Genomic DNA, 20,485 nt, shown 5'->3' with positions numbered 1-20,485 from the left:
CGAGCACTGTAGCTACCATTTTCCCGGTTTGTCATCTAACTGTATTTGAGAATTTGTACCTACATATTATAGGTTGCACACCAACTAATTTTTACTATATATTCTTACCAAAATTACGCAACTTTAGATACGGGTAGCGAGTTTAAAACAAACTTCTGGGAAAATTCTTCTTTACAACTTTTTTTTGGTGCGAGAAAAGGTGCCTGCCCCCCCCCCCCCCCCCCACTACGTGCCTGCTCTTTTGGAATTAAGTGGACAGAATGTAGGCTATGTTTGTCCACCTCTCGAAAAAAAAAAATAATAACCCTGTGCTTCCTTTGTCTGCTAAAACAAATGGTACATAGAGAAGATGAATAATATTGAATATTTATTGAACGATCACTATCTTATAATGGAGCCCTGCTCCAACATCAGAATCACCGACCCTGTAGCCATAACTTGGTAGAAGCCTCCTCATTTATCATCAGCATGTGCTTGTTTATCCACCGATTGTCCAACAGTTGACAAAGAAGATTTTGTTAAAAAAAATATGAATTGTAAAATTTTTACCCCAAAACATTATGGCCCCTGGGGATGGTAGTCATGAATTGCACAATTTATGCTCCACTATAAAATATATTGTATAAACTACAAAAAGAATATATTATTATACGATTTATTAAGTAAAAGAATTCAATCACATTTTTATAAATATTGTGCCCCGAGAGGTTTTAACCGCATTTAATGTCTGCCTATAGCATGTCATGATGTTGTTTGATCAGCACATGGAAGATTAACGATCTAATATATATATATAAAGACTAACTGACGAAATAACTTATGAGTGAGCATTCACAATCTAATTAGAATTAGATCCTTAACGCTCCTGTCAAATACGGTTGCGTGAAGGATATAATTTTAATTAGATTGCAGGCACGTAGCATCGTTTTTGAAAGTGTGTGTTTGTGTGTGTTGGGGGGGGGGGGGGCAGCAGACTCATCCAAAAAAAAGGGGGGGATAAAAAAAAAGGGGGGGGGATGTTACCAAAATCCTGAAAATCCTAATACGTTGGGGGGGGGGGTATACTTTTCACTTAAATCTTTATTTTCAATTTAATTTTTACAGGGTCACAGAAAAGTGGGGGGCCAACTCCATGTAAATTCAATTTTTTGAATGTAAAAAGAAAAATCTTTGCTGCGTGAAAAAGTGGCTGCCCCCCCCCCGATGCTACGTGCCTGCTATTAATCATACTTAGCTGTTTCCTGCATCCCCCCTACCCCACCCCCACCCCCGATGCTACATGCCTGGATTGGGGCATTCATAACTAACGTTATATGTTGCAATATTTACTGGTACATGTATATATTGCAAGACTCAGATTGAAAAAAAATGTCGCAAAATAAACTAAATTCTTGGTTTGTCTATTTGAAAAATCCATAATTTGATAGTACATTACGGATTCTTAAAGATATAATTGCAGGTAATCGGATAAAACCTATTTATGCTTCAATTATTTACATGATTTATTACTTGTATTTATCAGGGGCGAAACATCTCAGAACACGCGTGTAACGAGGGCGAAACCACCCAGTTCCTCTTATATAGAGACAGAGGACCAGTCAACAGACAGACAGAACAGACGACAGCAGACGTGATGAAGTCGGAGAAAAACTAGGTCTGGAAGAAGAGATATAGAGACCTACACATCAGGGAGTTTAATTTTATATACCAACGCATAAGATTGGAGTCACAAAAGTGTTCTTCCGATCACACACATATTATAACATCAATTCATATGTCAAACGTTATGTTGAAGTTCATAAGCCAGACTTCATGTCTGTCGGCTAGTACATGTTTATCATGATACTCATTAACCTTTTCAATTTAACTAAGATGAATTATATTATCTTTACTGTCCTTTAACAATTAACTATATGTAGCACAAAGTATCATGCGCGGATCCGGGGGGGGGGGGGGGTTACGAGGGATATTTTTTGGCAGCGCTTAATGCTTGTTTCATACAGGAGGTATTCTAATGTGTATAGAAAAAAGACCTCCTGTCTAAAACAGGCGCCTGTGGATATTTTCGGTAATTTCACTATGTATAACTAAGAAATGAAAAAAAAAAAAAAAACGAAAAGATGGGATGTTTCGGACCCCACCCCCCACCCCCCACCCCGATCAGCGCATGATGTATTGAATCTCGTTTTGGGGTTACCCGGAAGTTTTATTTAAACCAATCACGTGATTTTTACAGGCTGCCAGGGAGAACCATCAACAAGGAAGTGTAAACAAATGGTAAACATTAAAGATATGTCGCCATTTTGAGTTAAAGGCCTTTATGAAGGTGTGTATAGTTCGTTAAATGCGTTTAATTTGTTTCCATTGAGTATAAATGTTCTATATCAATGAATATTGCTGAAATGTATCAGCTTACTTTAATTGAAAATTAATGAAGAAAATATGAACAGATTTTTTGTTTGAATAACAAAAATGGACAAAAACAGCAACCTGTAGCATTTTTTAGGTCACCTGAGTCACTCAGGTGACCAATTGCAGTTGGTCTTCATTCGTCATCATGACTGTGTGTGTCGACCGTCATGCCTGCATTACGCTGCACGTCTGCATTAAATTAACAATAAATTAACAAATTTTAAAAATCTTTTCTACACCGATACATACATGTATGAAGGAAATGCATGGTTATGATGTATACATAACACCCTCTACCAAAATTTTGAAATTCATTGCCCCTGGGTCAGGGTTCAGACTCTAGGGTGGGGCGAAAATGACCATATAATAAAAATGTATTACATCTTAGAAAATCTTCCTCTTTATATAATCTCATACATGTATATATAAACGGTATATTAATTTTGTTAAAACTAAATTGTGAAATTCTTGACCCCTGGTCAGAAGTTTGGGTCCTAGAACGGGGCCAATATATAGCCATATAGTGAAAATGTATTAAATCTTAGAAAATGTTCTTCTTTATACTAGCTCTAACACATATGGGGAAAAAACTAAATGCATGGTTACTCATGAACTCCTCTGCCTAAATTGTGAAGCTCATGGCCCCTGGGTCAGAAGTTCAACCCGTAGGTGGGGGGAGGAGGCGGCAATATGGCCATATAGAGTTAATGCATATTGTGTTTTAAATTCTTCTTCTCTACTCTCACACATCTGTATGAAAAACTGACTTAGTAATTATCATTAAAATTATAAATTTCATGTCCCCTGGAGTATGGGTTTTGACTGTAGGGCCTAAGTTGATGTTTAGTGTAAAAGCATATAATGTTTAAAAATTATTTTCTCTACTCCAACTCACCTGTAAGGAAAACTGAGTATAGAATTTTTTTAGACCAGGAAGCCCACTATGAAAATCATAAATTTCATGTCCCCCGAGGTAGGGGTTCTGACTCTAGAGCAGGGCCAAAATAGTCATATAGTGTTCAAGCATTTAAATGTTTAAGAAAATAGTCTTCTTTTAGACTTTACTTCTGCTGATACTGAATAAAAGCTGACTGCATTATCATAAAGAAGGAAAAAAGCCATCTATCATTTTTTTTTTAATTTCATGTCTCCCAGTGTAGGCATTTGAATCTAGGGCGGGGCCAAAACACTCATATATAGTGTATAGGGTAGAGGTTCTTAATGCAGGGTGTGGCCAAAATGGTCAATTAGTGTTAATATATATAATGTTTAAAAAAAACATCTGCTGACACAAAATAAAAACTGACTGCATATTTAGAAAAAAAACTTTAAGCTGTCATCTTATGTCACCTACATATACATGTAAGGCAAGGGTTATGGCTGAGGTGGGCTTATAAATTTGTCTTATTATTTTATTCTGCTCAGGAATTTCTATGAAAGAAATAAGCAAATTCCCATTTTTAAAAAAGAGAAAGAATGAAGCTTCTATCAAAGTTAACTTAAGACATTGTAAATCCATTTGGAAAGAGTTCAGTTTATCTGTGAAAATATATGCACATAAAACATATCCTGAAAGTTTACAAATATGGGGAAATTATTTAATATCAGAATCTTGCATCTTTTCAATATCAGGTCATGCACTCTATTATAATTGTAAGTTTTTCGCAAAAGTTATAGGTTTCATTGTCCTTTTTGAAAGATTTCAGGCAGGGAGGTGGTCTGTACAATATTATAAATTTTCTACTCCAGAATGAAATTTCACTAAATACATATATGAGACTTAAACGAGTTTGTATGTGGTACTCATGCAGGTGACCGTCAAGGCCTATTGGCCTCTTGTTTATAAAAATAAAATCTGAACTGTAAAGGAATGGAATATTTATTAGTAACTAATGAAAACTCTATTTAAAAATTTATACAAAAATATATCTTTTTTTAAATATGCTACTATTTAGAATGAATATAATGAAATATTGTAACAAAATTTACAACAATTAAAGTAAAAAAAAAAAAACGCAAACAAATATATGTGTACAATATATTTTAATAGTAAAGATTGTTTGAATTTGTTTGATGCAGTAGTAAGTTTTAAAAACAATTATCTATTATGAGATTTTTATGAAGACAAAATAAATGCACTTTTTAGGACTCATATTCATATATTTACATTTTTCAGTGTCTTTGCCTGTGATAAAACTACGTATCAATTTTGTACTATATAACCCATAATACAAATGACGCCAAATCGAGGCACCAGCAGGGTTTGCTTATTCATATTCAAATATATAATCGTATGATGGCTTAAAATTATATAAATATAAGTAATAAGGAATCATTCTTTGAATATTATGAGATGATAATTTCGGTCGGGGTGTGATCAAATCTATCATAAAGCCCTTTGGGCTTTATTGGATTTGATCACGCCCCGAGCCCCCGACCGAAATTATCACCTCATAATACTCAAAGAATGATTCCTTATTCCTTATATAAATCTGTCTTTCAATAATGAAGTTGAGTTTCAAAAGAGATTCAGTGCTTCAAATTTATAAAGTTTAAATAAAGGGATAATGTATTTTGTCCTCAAACAATTGTGTTATTATTTGAAGCAAGATGATAGAAACATTTCTGTTAAGACTTTTTCTGAACTCATCTCACTTATTACATGTAAGTTTTATTGTTTATATCATTAATCCAATTTTTGTGTTTATTTTTCAGAACATGAATAAAAGTGTCTGACCATGGACCCTGAGTACAGCCTTCAGGATGTGGTACGGTGTCATCTCTGTGAGACCCCGGGCCCCCCTATGTACTGTGTCATTTGTAACAAATATCTGTGTAAAGCCTGTGAGGGGGACCATTTATCTTATCAATCCAAAGAACACAAAGTGGTACCATTTAAAAAGAGGGGATATACTCCAAAGTGTCTAAAACATCCCTCAGAAATATGTGAACATTACTGTGAGCAATGTGACATTCCTATTTGTGCAACATGTGCTTCCTCTGAAGAACACAGTGGCCATCAATTTATTGAAATAACTAAAACCATGGACAAGAAGAAAGAAATAATTCAAAAAGATTTACAACAACTAGAGAAATCCATTTATCTTAAATACCAAGAGATTGCATCCATTATCCCAGTCCAGAAATCTGCTCTGAATGAAAACTCCCAGAAATTAACAACAGAAATCGACAAACATGGAGAAGACTTGCACAGAGAAATAAACACCATTATCAGAAACATGAAATCTAACGTGGAGGAAATGGACACCAAACACCTGGCTGTCTTAGACAAACAGGAAGATGAAATCAAACACACCATTTCTGAAATCACACAGACCATTACTGAACTAAAGACGTTACTGGACTCCAATGATGTCAGCCGTGTCTCTGCCTACAAATCCAGGAATGATGAATTCAGAAGATTGCCTCCTAAACTCACAGTGTCCTTACCAAGTTTTACCCCTCAGAAGATCAACAAAGAACAGCTTTATCAACAGTTTGGATCTCTGTCAGCGTCATCTATCAAAACAGAAGAACATGGCTACACCATGGAATCTCCCGGTGCTGAGTCGTCTCCCCCGGACAGACCGGTCATTGATGTACCACGGATCATCACACAGATAAACACCGAATGTAATCTATTACTCAGTGTGTCCTGTCTGAGTGATGAGGAGATGTGGACGTGTGGTTATGATGACAACATCATGAGACTCTACAACCTCCGTGGGGAACTAGTGAAGTCAGTCCAAACCAAGTCAGGGAACTATCCACAAGACATAGCAGTGACAAGGAGTGGGGATCTAGTTTATACTGATTACACAGATAGAACTGTGAACATAGTAAAGAATAAAAAGATAAAGACAGTGATCAAACTACAGGGGTGGGGACCTCGCGGTGTCTGTAGTACCTCCTCTGGTGACCTCCTGTTTGTCATGAACAGTGATGATGATAAACAATCAAAAGTAGTGTGTTACTCTGGCTCCACAGAGAAACAAAGTATTCAGTACGACGACAAAGGACTACCTCTCTATTCATTTGGTGGAGATAAATACATCAGTGAGAACAGGAACCTAGATATCTGTGTGTCAGACAATAGAGCCCGTGCAGTAGTGGTGGTCAATCAGGCCGGGAAACTCCGGTTTACCTACACTGGTCCTCCCTCTACTACCAAGGGATCATTCTATCCACTCGGCATCACAACAGACAGCCATGGTCGCATCCTGACAGCAGACTATACCTATGACAACCAGCGTATCCACATCCTGGATCAGGACGGACAGTTCCTCCGCTACATTGACAACTGTCATTTACATGAACCACGGGGTTTATGTGTGGACACCAGAGACAACCTCTTTGTGGCTGAGTTAATAACAGGTAAAGTGAAGAAAATACAATATGTGTAGAACATTACACAGCAGTGTAACATTGTTTATATGTATTACATGTTGACAAACTGACTGTATATATTATACTTGTTTGTGTATAACAGTTAATTATCTGTATTATATAATTAGTTTATGTTAATAAATAAACACCTTCATATATTCTTTACATACCAACAATACTATTGTTTAGTTTCTCTATGTAAATCCTAACAAACTCATTGTTTTTGTGCAGTGATTTTAATGGTAAAAAAATAACAGCATAAATATTTTACTTTCCAAACAAACTATTATATATACATGTGTATATATATATATGCTTGTCATTAAAAGTTGAAAAGAATACAATCAAACATTCTGTTTAATGAACATTGTATATCAAGAATGAGAACAAGTGAATGTTTGAAGAAAAAAAACCATTTAATTTATGTCATTCTGTTGGATGAGTATATCATTGTGTATAATAAATGATTTGTGTACAATTATGTGATCTTGTTTTAATTATTTTTATTACCTAATCAAAGGGATTTTGTTGTTTTATTACAAATTAAATATTTGCGTTAAATATAAAAAAATTAATTGGATTTTCAGATATAATTGGATGGAGCAAAATGTCTGAATGTTGATATTATCAGTTGGAAATTTTAAACTCTGTAACATTTAATTCTAAGTCTATTTTGAAGCAATGCTGATTGTTGCATCTGAAATGAAAAAAAACATCCTCTTTGTCAATGGCCAGGTCCCAACGAAGAAGTGAGCAATCTTGTTAGGTTATGGATCGATGATTTATTTTACCCATACCCTGTAAGCAGGTTGCCCATTGTTATAGCACGACCCCTGTATATTTCCAGTTCAAAAGGTTGATGGGTCAATAGGTTAATACGTCAGTAAGTGTTCTGTCACACTATTGTATTTTAAGACTTTAGTCATCGATGTTAGTAAACATTATGAAGATTAAACATGCTGACAAGTGGATGAGGTTAAAGGTCACAAGAAGCATAGGCGTGGGAACCGGGGGGGGGGGGGGCTCAATATTTTTGAGGATAAGTCTAGCCCCCCCCCCCCCCACTTTCAATTTGCTTCCGACGCCAGTGAGAAGTAAGACGAAGGGTTAATAAAATAGCACAATTACTCTTCATTTCAGTGTAAAATGCATGCGCGGATCCAGAATTTTTTTCCAGAGGAGGTCCGAGTCATATTTTCGGCAAATTTACTATATAAGTAAGAAAATTGAGTTTTTCAGGGGGGTACCGACTCTCTCCCTCTCTCTCTCTTTATCCGCGCATGAAAAAATACAGAAATGTTAAATTTCACCGTTTAATGCAAATAAAAAACCCCAGAGTCAATGTTTCAAAATTTACGAACTTATTTATTTTTTCTACAAAGGTTCAAATGTGCTGCAAATAACATTTCTGATGTATACAGGGTAACTGCAACAGGGATTTGAATGACTTGCGTTATTTTTTCAGTCAAAATGAGCCTATACCAACGTATGGGCGGAGATTATAGAATAGTTGGCAATGAGGTTCTAGACAAGATTTTGGCGCAAACAGTGTCAATATGTTTGGAGTACTAAGTTAAAAGACTACAAAAGTCGATGTTTTGCTAGATAATAGAATTCTGATAGAAATGTTAGATATGTTATGGTATCAGGCACGTAGCATCGCTTTTCCAAGTTGAAGGGGACCAAGACTTGAAAAAAAACCCAGAAAACTCCGCTAATTTTAATCCGTAGGGTTCGGGGGGGGGGGATGAGGGCTTTATTACAGGATGTAACTACGACTTTCTTGAACTGTTATAATGCTTTTCAATATAATTTCTATATTTTCTTACAGTGATAGAAAAGTAGAGACACAAGTTTATTTTTTGAATTATATAAGTAACTCTAAGTAATATGTCAGTAGGCAAAATAAGTTTACCCCCCCCCCTCCCGTAGCTATGTGTCTGATTTTATTTTTCCTGTTTCATATCTGCGTTTATCGTTCTTTTTCTTAGTGTTTCTGTGCTACATTTGTCTTATGCTAATAAATTCAAGATATTGTTATAAAAGACATTTTGGCTAAAATGTTTGATCGGACATAAAAAGTAATATTTGATACAATATTCGCTATTAACCGTAGTATATCAATTTCACTCCTCATTTCCTTATTTTCATATCAATTTTTTACATACTTCCAAAAAAGTGGGGGGCCAACTCCATTATTATTCAAATTTTTATATGTGAATTTAAAAAAAATCCTTGCTGCGAGAAAAAGTGGGGGGGGGGGGCAGCCCCCCCCCCCCGATGCTACGTGCCTGATTTTTATTTCAACAAAACAAAAAACCAAAGTGCTCTGATTAAGTTTTATTAAAATGTATGTAATAGGAGTTATCTCTCTTTGATCAGTTATGCAAATTAAATTTACGTTTAAGTGATATAAACTCGCATATACTTAAATGTAATCTACAATAAAAGGGTGAAAAATTCAACAAGAGCTTCAATAAATGAAAAGTTGTACATAACTTTATATGATAAATGCAAACCATGTCCACATCTTTCCTCGTTTAATAATTTTAGACAAATATCAGACATTTGCTGGGTAAACTGACTCGAAATGCCCCACGTGTTAGACCCTGGGAATCTTTTCCAAACTGCCACCCCTCCTCCAAGTACGGAAAAAAATCATTTAAAAATTAACTAAGTTTATTTCCGAAAGCTGCCTTTTTTGGATCTGAATTCGATATTCGACAAATCCAGCATTCAAAAAAGTATTCAACAATTTTAATAGTTTGCAGGGATATTGAGATGACAAGTGCGCCCTATATATGCCAGGATATGCTTTCCTTAACTGCATCCACAAAATATACGAGAGTCAATTCAAAAATAAACGTAGACAATGTTGCTGTCTGTTTTATATTTTCCACGACAGGCATGCTCAACACTTTAGTTTATGCAAAAAAACATTTATTATATTGTTATCCGAAGCAGAATATTTTGTCGCAACGATGCACGATCAAGTCTAAAACATGACGTCAAGACACACACAGTTTGCCATAATACACCTATGTACCTAATCTATATACTAGTACATGTATACCCTAAGTATATTGCATTGGCTGATCTAGAGGACATGGGAGGGGGGTTCCGGGGTTTGAACCCCCCCCCTTTCTCTGGGACTTTTTTTTTCAAAAATGTTGATGCTTACCTAAAGATGGTTTTTCCTACCTTAAATATTTAATTACTGCCACTATCTTAAATAAGATCGTTTAATGCAATTGCAAATTAAACGCACTTAATTGATTTTCGAAAAAATAAGGGGCGAGGTTTTAGTACCTTTCACCAATTACTGCAATTATAAAGAGGGGCACACATGGTGGGTTTCTCCTCTTACTCAAGCAGCCATTCCCAGCGTGTTCTGCACTGAAAAGAACTGTTTTTAGACTCCAAGACAAATGTTATGCCTCCCATACAAAGAAAAGCGCCATGGCCAGTTCCACCAAGGCAAGAGCAAAGACCACCAGAAGTCTCAAGCAATTGAGTAGACGTAGAGGAAGGACCCTAGCTGCCGTCCGTCACACCTCAGTGTAGTCCACGACTGGTACCTTGTTCTTGGAATGAGCGTCCACATTTTTGGCGGAAGCTGATGCAACCCAAGGGGCTATGGCCAAGGATCCGGAGTTCTAACCTTCTGACCAGACCGGCCATTGTGATAGAAAATGTTAAACTCAGTTTCATTGGTTAATATTCCTGATGGTCCAATCAGAATCAGTATTTCCCGAAGACGTCAAAATGGCTGGCCCTGTCAGAAGTCAATGTGGCTGCAGAATAAAAGTTCAGTTTGGAGAGTATTTACGGAATTTTATCGGAATTTAAGGATGCAAGTAGCGTGTGTTTGATGTGAGATTTTAAAAGATTAGTGCGAATGTTTCTCGACTTGTTGCAATACTGCTGTTGTCAGAGGCAAAATCCCATCGTTAGCCCTGGACCGGTAAATGTCCGAGTAAAAATAAACTGGCGAATTCGAAAGAATAATGACGTATATCTTCGCTATTTTAAGACCCATCAACTTGAAATTCGGCATAAGTCCCATCAACTTGAAATTCGGCATAAGTGTATCTTAGACATTATTTTTCTGAAAAATACACGCATACTGCAAGTGTTATAAAAAATAATTGATTTATTAGGCTTTTGAAGCGAGCTGGTAGTTTTTTATCTGGGTCAGAGTTCGACCCCTTTCTTTATTTATGGTTACATTGAAATTAATGTTAAAACGGGCTTGGCCCCTGTGGTTTCAACACGAAACTCCACCCAACCCCCTTACACATTTTCACGGACATGAGTTACAACAGAAAGTAATGAATTTTTCAGAGTAACCTAGTTTTGTAATTTGAAAATTCGAGTTTTAAAAATAAGATTCACTATGCACAAAACGTAGTCACGTCCCTAAGCTTGTAGATACATCTAATGTTATCTTTTCATGGATAAAAAAGACACAATATTCTGTGTCATGATTTACTACTATTTTTTCTAAAAACAATGAAGTCAAATCTCTTTTTAGATTCTCCCAAAGTCGTATCCTCGATTGGAAATGGAGAGCGCTGTTCTTTTAACAATCTAAGAAATGAAAATTAAATAATCTTGATTTATATACATGACCTAGCTAAAACATCGGTACAGAAAATTAATCATGATATTACGTTAAAGGAAGTGAACATGAAAAAATTAATTGTTGCTTAATCAATTTTAAAAGCCTTTTGAAAATTAAAAATGAGGTCTGTTACCTTTTTGTTTATTTCTATCAAGAGATTTTATCAATTTAACACTCTCAGTGAAAGGTTTATGGAGGTAATCCATTATTCCCCAGCATGCATCTGTTCTCTGACGTAGATAAGCCACATTGCTGCTGGTGACTGGGTCCATGTTGGAACTAGGCCAGTGTTTATGTACAGAGTTGATAAAAGTTACAAGAAAAAATATGCCTTGATGTGAAGAAAAATGTTGTGTACTGTCATGAGAAGACAAGGATTTAGTACATTTCTATCAATGAACCTCAGATAACTATATACTAGTATGATTTGTGCAAAAAATGAATAGATAAATTAATTTGTGAAATATGAGACCATCGCATTCCAGATGTTTGTACGGAGATGTGGCAGTCAGTGTTTACATAAATAAAATGCTGTTTGTAGATTTCAATTTAAATTAATATAAAAATGTAATTTCATTTTCTTTGTGGCCATGGTTTCTTACCGTTACTTTTTATTTAAATGCCCTGGAAATTTTTCTGATTTGTTTTTATCTTAGATCTTGATGATATATGTACGCCGGTTCTGTTTATGCTGTCAGAAGAATAACAGGACTAAGACACTTTTTAAAAGTCAGGATGCTGAGCAATGCACCTTGTGTGCTCATTTATGTAGCACACATTATGTTCAAACTCATAAACAAGAAATTCCCGAGTGCAAGAAAAACTAGGTCACAATAACACTGATCCACGGACATTCCATTCTAGTTACATGTCACATTAACTGCTGGTGGGAATGCATCATTCTGAGATCCAAAATCTTCCTCCATAAAACACTGTTTAAAAATGACAACTCTTTACATCCATTGCAAGTTTCAATTCACATTTTGATGATGGCATTTTATCTCTGTTACTAAACGTGTGTAAAAATGCAATGTGTCTCACTGGCGTCAGCATCAGTGCTGCCCTCTCTTAGATGCTTAGAGATAACCCAGCAGGGAGGTAATTATTTTAACAATATGGCAGCGCTCATGGATTGCAAGAATTAGCTATTCTAAGTGGCATATCTTCTTACTGAGGAAAGTTCTGTCAAAACGGTTTTCAGATATCATTATACACATCAAACAGACAAATTTGAGCCCTTGATAATTTTTTCATGTTCACTTCCTTTAAAGATGTATATTGCCAATCTTGCAAATATCACTTTTCTCTGTTCTAACTAAATCTATATCTATAGAGAACAACCCCCCGAATTTATCAGATAGCTTCAACTAGCACCACAGTTCAAAACTGTGCGCAGGCTTTAGAAAGCTTTAAAAATCAATTTTTTACTAATATTTACTACTTCACAGATGCGTACCTTCAAATTCCTGATCTTTATATACAGTGCATAACAATTCACGAATTACTGAATCATTGGTTTTGGATTACTAGTATCAATGTGGAGGGACACTCATAAGTTGAACAATAATCTCATGGGCCAAATAGCTAACCTGAACAAGGTTCTTGTATTATTCTATTTCGAAATGTTTGAATAAGAAACTCTTTGAAAATATTGTCAAACTCTCGACCAATATTAATTTCCTATACCCCAAGGTATCAAAGAAAAGTAAAATGTAAAATGAACTATTATAATGATTATTAAAAGTGAAAGGTCACTGTACGGAAGCCTGTTGGTGCCACGTAGGAAAAATATTTTATCTGGCGGCCGCCAGGTAATTATTTGGCGGCCGCCACATAATTTTCTGGCGGCCGCCACATAATTTTCTGGCGGCCTCCATATAATTTTCTGGCGGCCGCCAAATAATTATCTTGCGGCCGCCACATAATCATTTGTCGGCCGCCAGATAAAACCTGGCTTCCTGATGCGCGCGCATGTTTTAATGGGAGCTTTTTAGGAAGTTGTGGATACACTCTAATTTATTAGTTTTATTAATTATTTCTGAAACTTGACATTAAATATCAATTGCAGAGCTTAGGATTTTGAAAAACTGGTTGAGTTGAATGTATAAAAGACTTTGTTGTTAGAATCTAGAATGAATTTTATATTACTTTGTGCCTTGTATTATACATGTATGTTGTAAAACATGGTATTTTAGAGATTAACTAACATTTGAACCTTACAAAAGCTTTTTCCAAACAATAGCCATATTCAAACCACGAGAAAGTATTTTGATTAAAAATCGCGCTAAAATTTAGAAGAAAAACAAAATAAACAGAAGTAAAATCTTTGTAGGCAAGATATCCAAGCTGTTGTCATGGGGAAAACAGAAATCAGAACAAACAATTTCTTAATTTATATTAAGCGTTAGACTCATAACCAAATTTCAATTATAGTGCCCTGTCCCTAAGATGCATTAATTGTATTGTTATACTTTCATGTTAAATACTGAAATCTGATTGGTTAAGACGCAGTTAATAATATTTATTATTACCTAATCAAAGGGATTTTGTTGTTCTATTACATATTAAATATTTGCGTCTATTTTGAACTGCCGGTCAATAGACTGCGATCTATTAGACCGCCGGTCAATAGACTTCGATCTATTGGACCGCCGGTCAATAGACTGCGATCTATTGGACCGCCGGTCAATAGACTGCGATCTATTGGACCGACAACGTATTTCAGAACGCGGGTATGTTAATGTTACATCCTTTCGATAGTTCTCATGGAATGTATATTACTTTACATAAACGCTGTTTTAAGTACTTGGTGAAACCAAATTCAATGTTATCAAAATGGAGTATCAAATAATCAATAGTTTTAAAACCTCATATAAGGTAAAAGACTACATGTATTTAAAATCTAATGGGTTGAAGATTCCCCCTTCTTTGTGTAAACTAATATTAAATTGAGATGTTGTAATGCATGCAACAGGTTTTGTGCATGTAAAAGATGAAAAAAAAATCTTAGTATATTGCATAATGGCACGAAAACCATCTGCAATATGCAAATTGTAAATCCCGAAAACTAAAAAAGGAATTAGGTAATAAAACAATTATTTAACGCTTGAACAGTCAATAGACCAGAATTTTTTCCCTTGGTGCAGGGAGCAGCTCAGTATGATCTATTGCCCTCGGCCGTTGGCCTCGGGCAATAGATCATACTGAGCTGTTCCCTGCACCTCGGGAAAAATATTCTGGTCTATTGACTGCTAAAGCATTAAATAATTGTATACTATTACCCTCAGCGTTAGCAATGGACTTGGCAACGGGTAACATTAAAAAATGTTACATGCGCGAAAATTATGCGCGTACGGTTCGCTGTAGAATTCACGTTATTCCTATATAAAAGCAGTAACATTTTCTTAAAAAATTTAAAAAAGACATTCAGTATAACAAAATAAATAGTGCCTGTTTGGGAGGATAACAGTTGAAATTGACACCCCTCGAAAACCATTGTCAACCTCCGCTTCGCGTCGGTTGACAATGGTTTTCTCGGGGTGTCAATTTCAACTGTTACCCTCCCAAACAGGCACTATTTATATACTATCACATGATTCTGCAATCATTTAATATTTATTCGTTTGATGAAATATCGGCGCTTCTGATTGGTCGAAAAATTTCTTTGATACCTGCATCAATAAAATTTTTGCCGGATCTACTTTTCTCAACTGTTCTGATCTAACACTATTTATAGAACAGGAATTTCCAAGATAAACACTGTCAACAAAATGTAAAGTTGTGCCTGTTTTATTGTCAGCAAACAAAATGCAACCTTGTGAATATAAAAACTTGAAAGTTTAACCTTCAAAAATAAACAAAACACATTATTTGATTCACGAAATGGAAAATTAAGCGTCTTCTCACGATTTCGTCTGCTTGAGATCAATCAACATTTACAGCGAGGCTGGCTGTTCCTTTTCCAGGAATATTATAACGAACATATATGCCTATAAACTTTCACGGTAACACTGCTGTTCAAATTTGGTAACGATAATTTATAAATTTACACACGGACATGATCGGTCATCAGAATAAGCGTCGTAAAGAAAAGCTATGAGTAATGCATCAACTCCTTCGGCGCATTCCAAGCAGCTGATATACCATTTAAATACATCACTGGCTATCTAGTTACCACACCGTTTACAAAAGTCGCTTATATTCTTTGTCGACATATTAGCTATTTTCGTCCACGATCGCCTTTACTTGGATGGTTATGTCCAGTTGCATATTCCAGCGATCTCACATGAAAACTAGTTTTATCGCGAGTTTTTCTGCACAATGAATAATATCAAAAGCTATAGCATGTATTTTCCTTTCGTTTTCAATTCAGCCAGCTCAGATTTTAACTCACTATTTGTGTTTAACCCATTAAATTTGCATCAGCTGAAGGCGCATCCATTTTGAATATTGTTGCTGTTGTTGTTTTGTATTCCTACGCGCCGCTTCATTTACATTATTTACATTTTTGATCAATGACACTTCACATTTTTTTTTATTTGAAAATGTTTTATTAAATGATAAGAAATGAATATAATAATTTCTATTGATCGACGTATCAAAGAAAAAATTGACCGGAAAACTTTTTCAATGCGCTACTTTTTCATCAATGCGCTACGCGCATTGATGAAGTTTTCCGGTCAATTTTTTCTTTGATACGTCGATCAATAGAAAAATGATTATCTTCATTTCTTAATTCAATTTGAAAAGAAAGAGTACTTTTGAGTAAAGATACACATTCATGGAAGTTGAGAGATTTAGATAAATAACGCATACGAACGAGAATAAGTTAAATATTTTGTTGAGCAATGTTTTCTTTTTTGAAGGGAACACGTACATTGTACTATATGTATTTATTTTTACTAAATGTGTCACGACCGCTTATGTTTGCAATATAATACTTTTATAAATATGTTAAATTATTATATTCCTTTGAGTAGAATTATGAATATCAAGTAATAAGTTAAGAATCGTACCGTAGTAGCGAGCAGTTCCTATGTGGAGATTGAAAATCGAGCACCTGACCACGTTACAGTTAGAAGAGGAGCACTCAGAACTGGACACGGCTATAAAAACGGGAAATCACAAGATTTTGTTTATATAAGAAGTACATACACAGAACCTGTGGCCACAAACTTTTTTAAAGTCAGTGTCTTAACATTTTGTAACTGATAAACTTAATCAACTAACTTGATGAGCAAGTTATGCCATTGAAACCGACGTCACGTGAGCAGTGAAAACTATTGACGTCATCAGTGCAGTTCCCATGGATACACGGTGAGCTGGCACACTCATCGACATCTATAAATGGAAATAAAAAATCAAACCATATATGAGGACTGCAAATACATGTACATAATAATTAAGTGGTAGAGGTATATATTTGTTTATCAAATACTTGTTTCACAATGAAGGCCTGCATATCCTGAATCACACAGACATCGGTAGCCATTGACGTTATCGGAACAGTTGCCATGGATACATGGTGAACTTGCGCATTCGTCAATATCTGAGTTTGAAAAGTAACAACAAAATACATTTGTACATTCTAATATGCGAAGTTAAGGTACGGTAGGTAAGGTAAGGTAGCTAAGTGCAAAACTGTAAGTTATTCATTACCAGAGGTACAATCTGTTCCGGTAAATCCTGCCGTGCACACGCATGTCAAACCCCCGAGGTGAGGTAAGCAAACTCTAGTATGGGAACAACTTACAAGGGTTTTTAGACAAATGTCAATCGATGTAAAAATAGAATAACAACATAATTATGACAATAAATGATAGGAAACGGGATTACATGTATCTTATACAGTAAGAAAACTGAACAACTAACTTGACCCGCAATCTGAGGCTGGGTCGTAACCATGGATACCAGTGCACGTGTAGTTTGCTCCACTCTCAACGCACGTCCCTCCATTATAGCATGGCGTTGCAAAGTAAGGTCGGTCTGCAATCAATGTTTGAATGAGAAATATTTTTTTTTCATAGCCTTATACAGGCCCGAAGCATCGATTTTGAAAGTGGGGGGGGGGGCAGACTCATCCAAAAAATCTTGACAAAAACTAAAAAAAAAAAAGGGAAAAGGCAGTTCCCAAAAAATCTTCAAAACCCTAATCCGGGGGGGGGGGGGTTGTTGGCGTAGATTTATAACTTATAACTTCGATTTCTCTCATTTCTATTTCAATTGTTATACATACTCCCAAAAAAGTGGGGGGTGGGCAACCCCATGATAATTCAATTTTTACTATGTAAATTTAAGAAAATTGCTAAGTGCGAGAAAAAGTGGGGGGGGGGGGGGGCAGCCCCCACCCCCCCGCCCCCCCCCCCTGATCTTACGTGCCTGATACACTATATAATAATATATTTAATGATGTCAAGAAAGTCACTATCATGCACGCAGCATCGTGTTCGAGTGTGTTTGAGGGGGGGGGGGGGCTGATCCAAAATCCTTACAAAGAATAAATTTTTAAGCTAAAAAAATATTCTTCATTTAAGATACCATTCCGTGGAGGGAATGCGCAGTATCAACCTTTAATTCCAATATCAATTCCATATCACTATGCTGTATCCTCCTAAAAATATGATATTGTGGGGGTGGGGGGGGGGGGGGGTGGGTGAGGTCTCACGAAAAATATCCTTTGCGAAAAAAAGTTGATGGAGGAGAACAGCCCACCCTCAGCCCCCTGATGCTTAGATATCCTGCCAACAGTATTTATACCAGGTACATGTATGCTGAAATTATCATGAACCTACATGTACAGCAATTAATAAATTATACGTGCATGTTACGAAAGAGATACAAGTAGGTAGCTAGAGCAGATTCAGAAAAAATATGAATCCTTTATTTATTCTTTTATACATATACAGTTCATCTCTCGTGTACATGTACATATTAAGAACAGTTCGGCAGATTGTATTTAAAGTTGCACAGTTTCAGCTTCCGGTCCCATCCAGTGTTTCCCTGGCACTGTTTTTGTGTCGCCCTCCCAAACGAACACACGAAGTAATTCTGGCAGTTCTTGGGGTCGGGGAACTCCCCGAAAGTGGAAGGGCAGGAAAACGATTTGGAATCTATAGAATGAAAATAACCCTCTACACGATTTCAGACTATCAGATATGATGAGAAATTGAAATTATTATATTTTTTTTTACGAAATACCGGTATGTATTTTCAACCTCAAAAATGGATAATCAGTTATATTATTTCAGACTTGTAAATTTATTTATAAGACTTGTACTATTACACGTAATTTAAAATGTTCAAATTTAAACTTCTTTTATAGTACTATATGATTTCATTTTGATTACATTTTCCATGGGGAGAGGTCTGAAGATGTAAATATATAAGGGAGTGTTTCTGATGGATCCACTCCCATCTATGCCCCCCCCCCCAACACCCATCATCATGATTCGCGCAGGAATGCGGCTAGCTATATATGAAAACATATGTCGTTTAAAATGTCTGTAAAAAACCTTTGGTGTCGTCTTGGAGTGTACAGTTGACAGTGGCCGCGTCTACACACGAGGAGTTGGCCTGACTCCAGGCCGTGCCGTAAACACACGTCATATTCAGCAGGTACCCGTGGACACACACCTGGTACATTGTACAATCGCTAGGGTGCGGGCTGAAGCTCCCGTGGCTGCAACCTTTGGTTAGAAGGCGTTTAATCTTGATGTTGCAATAAATCGTTATGTCGTAATTTGCGTTTTGGTGAAAACAAAATTATAAATTGTTATATATTTGTTGGTGGTAAATCAAATGTTGTAATTTACGTGAAAATGTTTATTTTCTTTCCTACTTATAAATTATATACATGTAAATTGTTTTGTTAAATAGATCGACATGCGCATGATCTGAACTTGCTGGTGTAATGAAGATAAAACATCAATGATTTCGAAATTTCATTTATCCTGGTAATCTAATCGCATCTAGAATCAATAGATACTATTGTAGACTAAGTATAATCAAAGTACTGAAGTACTGACGGGGAGTTGATTTAATCAATTATCATTTATTTTAAAATCAACTTATCTTGCATGGCAATTAGTGTCTAGTCTGTATTTGAATTACGCACTTTTTTATTATATGAATTTTAGACTTTTCCGACAAGAATTTCGAGAAACCCCATATGAATCATGTTGTGTAATATTTAAAGATAGATTTCAAATTATGTATAAGTAATCGAAGCAATTCTAAAAATTTATTGATCCAAGCACTATTGATATCGAACTCTAGTCTCGTTCAACCAGACGCTCGGCTGTCTCCGTTAATCTCCGACAAGACAGAGAGCCTTTCTGCTTGTCGAAGATTTACGGAGACAGCCGAGCGTTTAGTTAAACGAGGCTATATTATACCCTGGCGTAGGAATACATGAGCCTATAAAAATATCTTAGTTGTTCGTATAATATAAAATCTGACTATTTTCAAAGTGTTTATTGATAAGTTTCCTTGAAAAACAATGCTTCAGCATACATTACTTTGAATTTTTGCTATTATTTTCAAGAACTAAGTCTTGTCAGCGGTGATGATTTGTGCTTCGGTCCAAACACTGTTTCACTTTCGGTTTGCCAGAATAACTGCAAAGGAGAGTTGATTAAAATCAACTCCCCAAAAATTGATTTTCTTTGACTGTTATATTGCTAATACATGCTGAATTTAAAAGAAAATATAACAGAACTGTTTCAAAGTTTTATACTAAAGACTGCCTTGCTAGAAATGTTTCGTTTTCTGAATATATACGTATCCAATGCAAGTATTGCGGTTATACTTCGGTTTCTTCACAACTACATACGTGTAATGTTTTCTTTATGACCTTTACCATACCTTTTGTTTGTCCTTCCACAGAGCAGATTAAGCCAATGGTAAGGACGCACGCTAGCAGAACTAACTTCATATCACCGTCATTGAACATCATACTCAATTTGTATCAAACCTAAACTCACGCGGGGTTTTTATACTGAGGGTGTTCGATCAGCAATCCACGCGTAACACGTGTTTATCAAAATTTTATGTCAGTGTGGTGAA

General features: G+C 35.8%; 2 protein-coding genes across 4 annotated transcripts; one reads left to right on the top strand and one right to left on the bottom strand.

The window, feature by feature from the left end:
* The first annotated feature begins 2,129 nt into the window (after positions 1 to 2,129).
* On the top strand, positions 2,130 to 7,281 carry LOC128169177 (uncharacterized). 3 transcript variants are annotated; one of them, XM_052835341.1, is made up of 2 exons: positions 2,130 to 2,277; positions 5,128 to 7,281. In XM_052835341.1, exon 2 carries the CDS (start codon positions 5,151 to 5,153, stop codon positions 6,813 to 6,815), a length of 1,665 nt encoding a protein of 554 aa, XP_052691301.1. In that variant the 5' UTR covers positions 2,130 to 2,277; positions 5,128 to 5,150; the 3' UTR covers positions 6,816 to 7,281. The 3 variants fall into 3 exon arrangements, with proteins under 3 accessions (XP_052691301.1, XP_052691300.1, XP_052691302.1); XM_052835340.1 differs by having other exon boundaries at positions 2,130 to 2,326; XM_052835342.1 differs by lacking the exon at positions 2,130 to 2,277 and adding an exon at positions 4,988 to 5,076.
* A 10,932-nt stretch (positions 7,282 to 18,213) lies between these two features.
* Positions 18,214 to 20,434, bottom strand: LOC128169201 (peritrophin-1-like). Its single transcript, XM_052835370.1, has 3 exons — positions 20,285 to 20,434; positions 18,934 to 19,107; positions 18,214 to 18,531 (listed from the first exon to the last, which is right to left on the bottom strand). Exons 1-3 carry the CDS (start codon positions 20,373 to 20,375, stop codon positions 18,353 to 18,355), a joined length of 444 nt encoding a protein of 147 aa, XP_052691330.1. The 5' UTR covers positions 20,376 to 20,434; the 3' UTR covers positions 18,214 to 18,352.
* Positions 20,435 to 20,485: the final 51 nt, after the last annotated feature.

This window comes from Crassostrea angulata, unplaced genomic scaffold (assembly GCF_025612915.1).
Source record: "Crassostrea angulata isolate pt1a10 unplaced genomic scaffold, ASM2561291v2 HiC_scaffold_106, whole genome shotgun sequence".
Taxonomy (NCBI): Eukaryota; Metazoa; Mollusca; class Bivalvia; order Ostreida; family Ostreidae; genus Magallana; species Magallana angulata.
Note: the sequence above shows the minus strand (reverse complement) of the source record. Positions and strands in the feature narration are given on the sequence as shown.

Bases quoted from the DNA above. Each gene is read 5' to 3' on its own strand.
- LOC128169201 (XM_052835370.1), bottom strand. From the start codon at position 20,375: ATGATGTTCAATGACGGTGATATGAAGTTAGTTCTGCTAGCGTGCGTC. The intron at 19,108-20,284 runs GTATGGTAAAGG...TTCTAACCAAAG, and splicing joins TGTGGAAGGACAAACAAAAG to GTTGCAGCCACGGGAGCTTC. The intron at 18,532-18,933 runs GTTTTTTACAGA...TTCATTCTATAG, and splicing joins ACTCCAAGACGACACCAAAG to ATTCCAAATCGTTTTCCTGC.
- LOC128169177 (XM_052835341.1), top strand. From the start codon at position 5,151: ATGGACCCTGAGTACAGCCTTCAGGATGTGGTACGGTGTCATCTCTGT.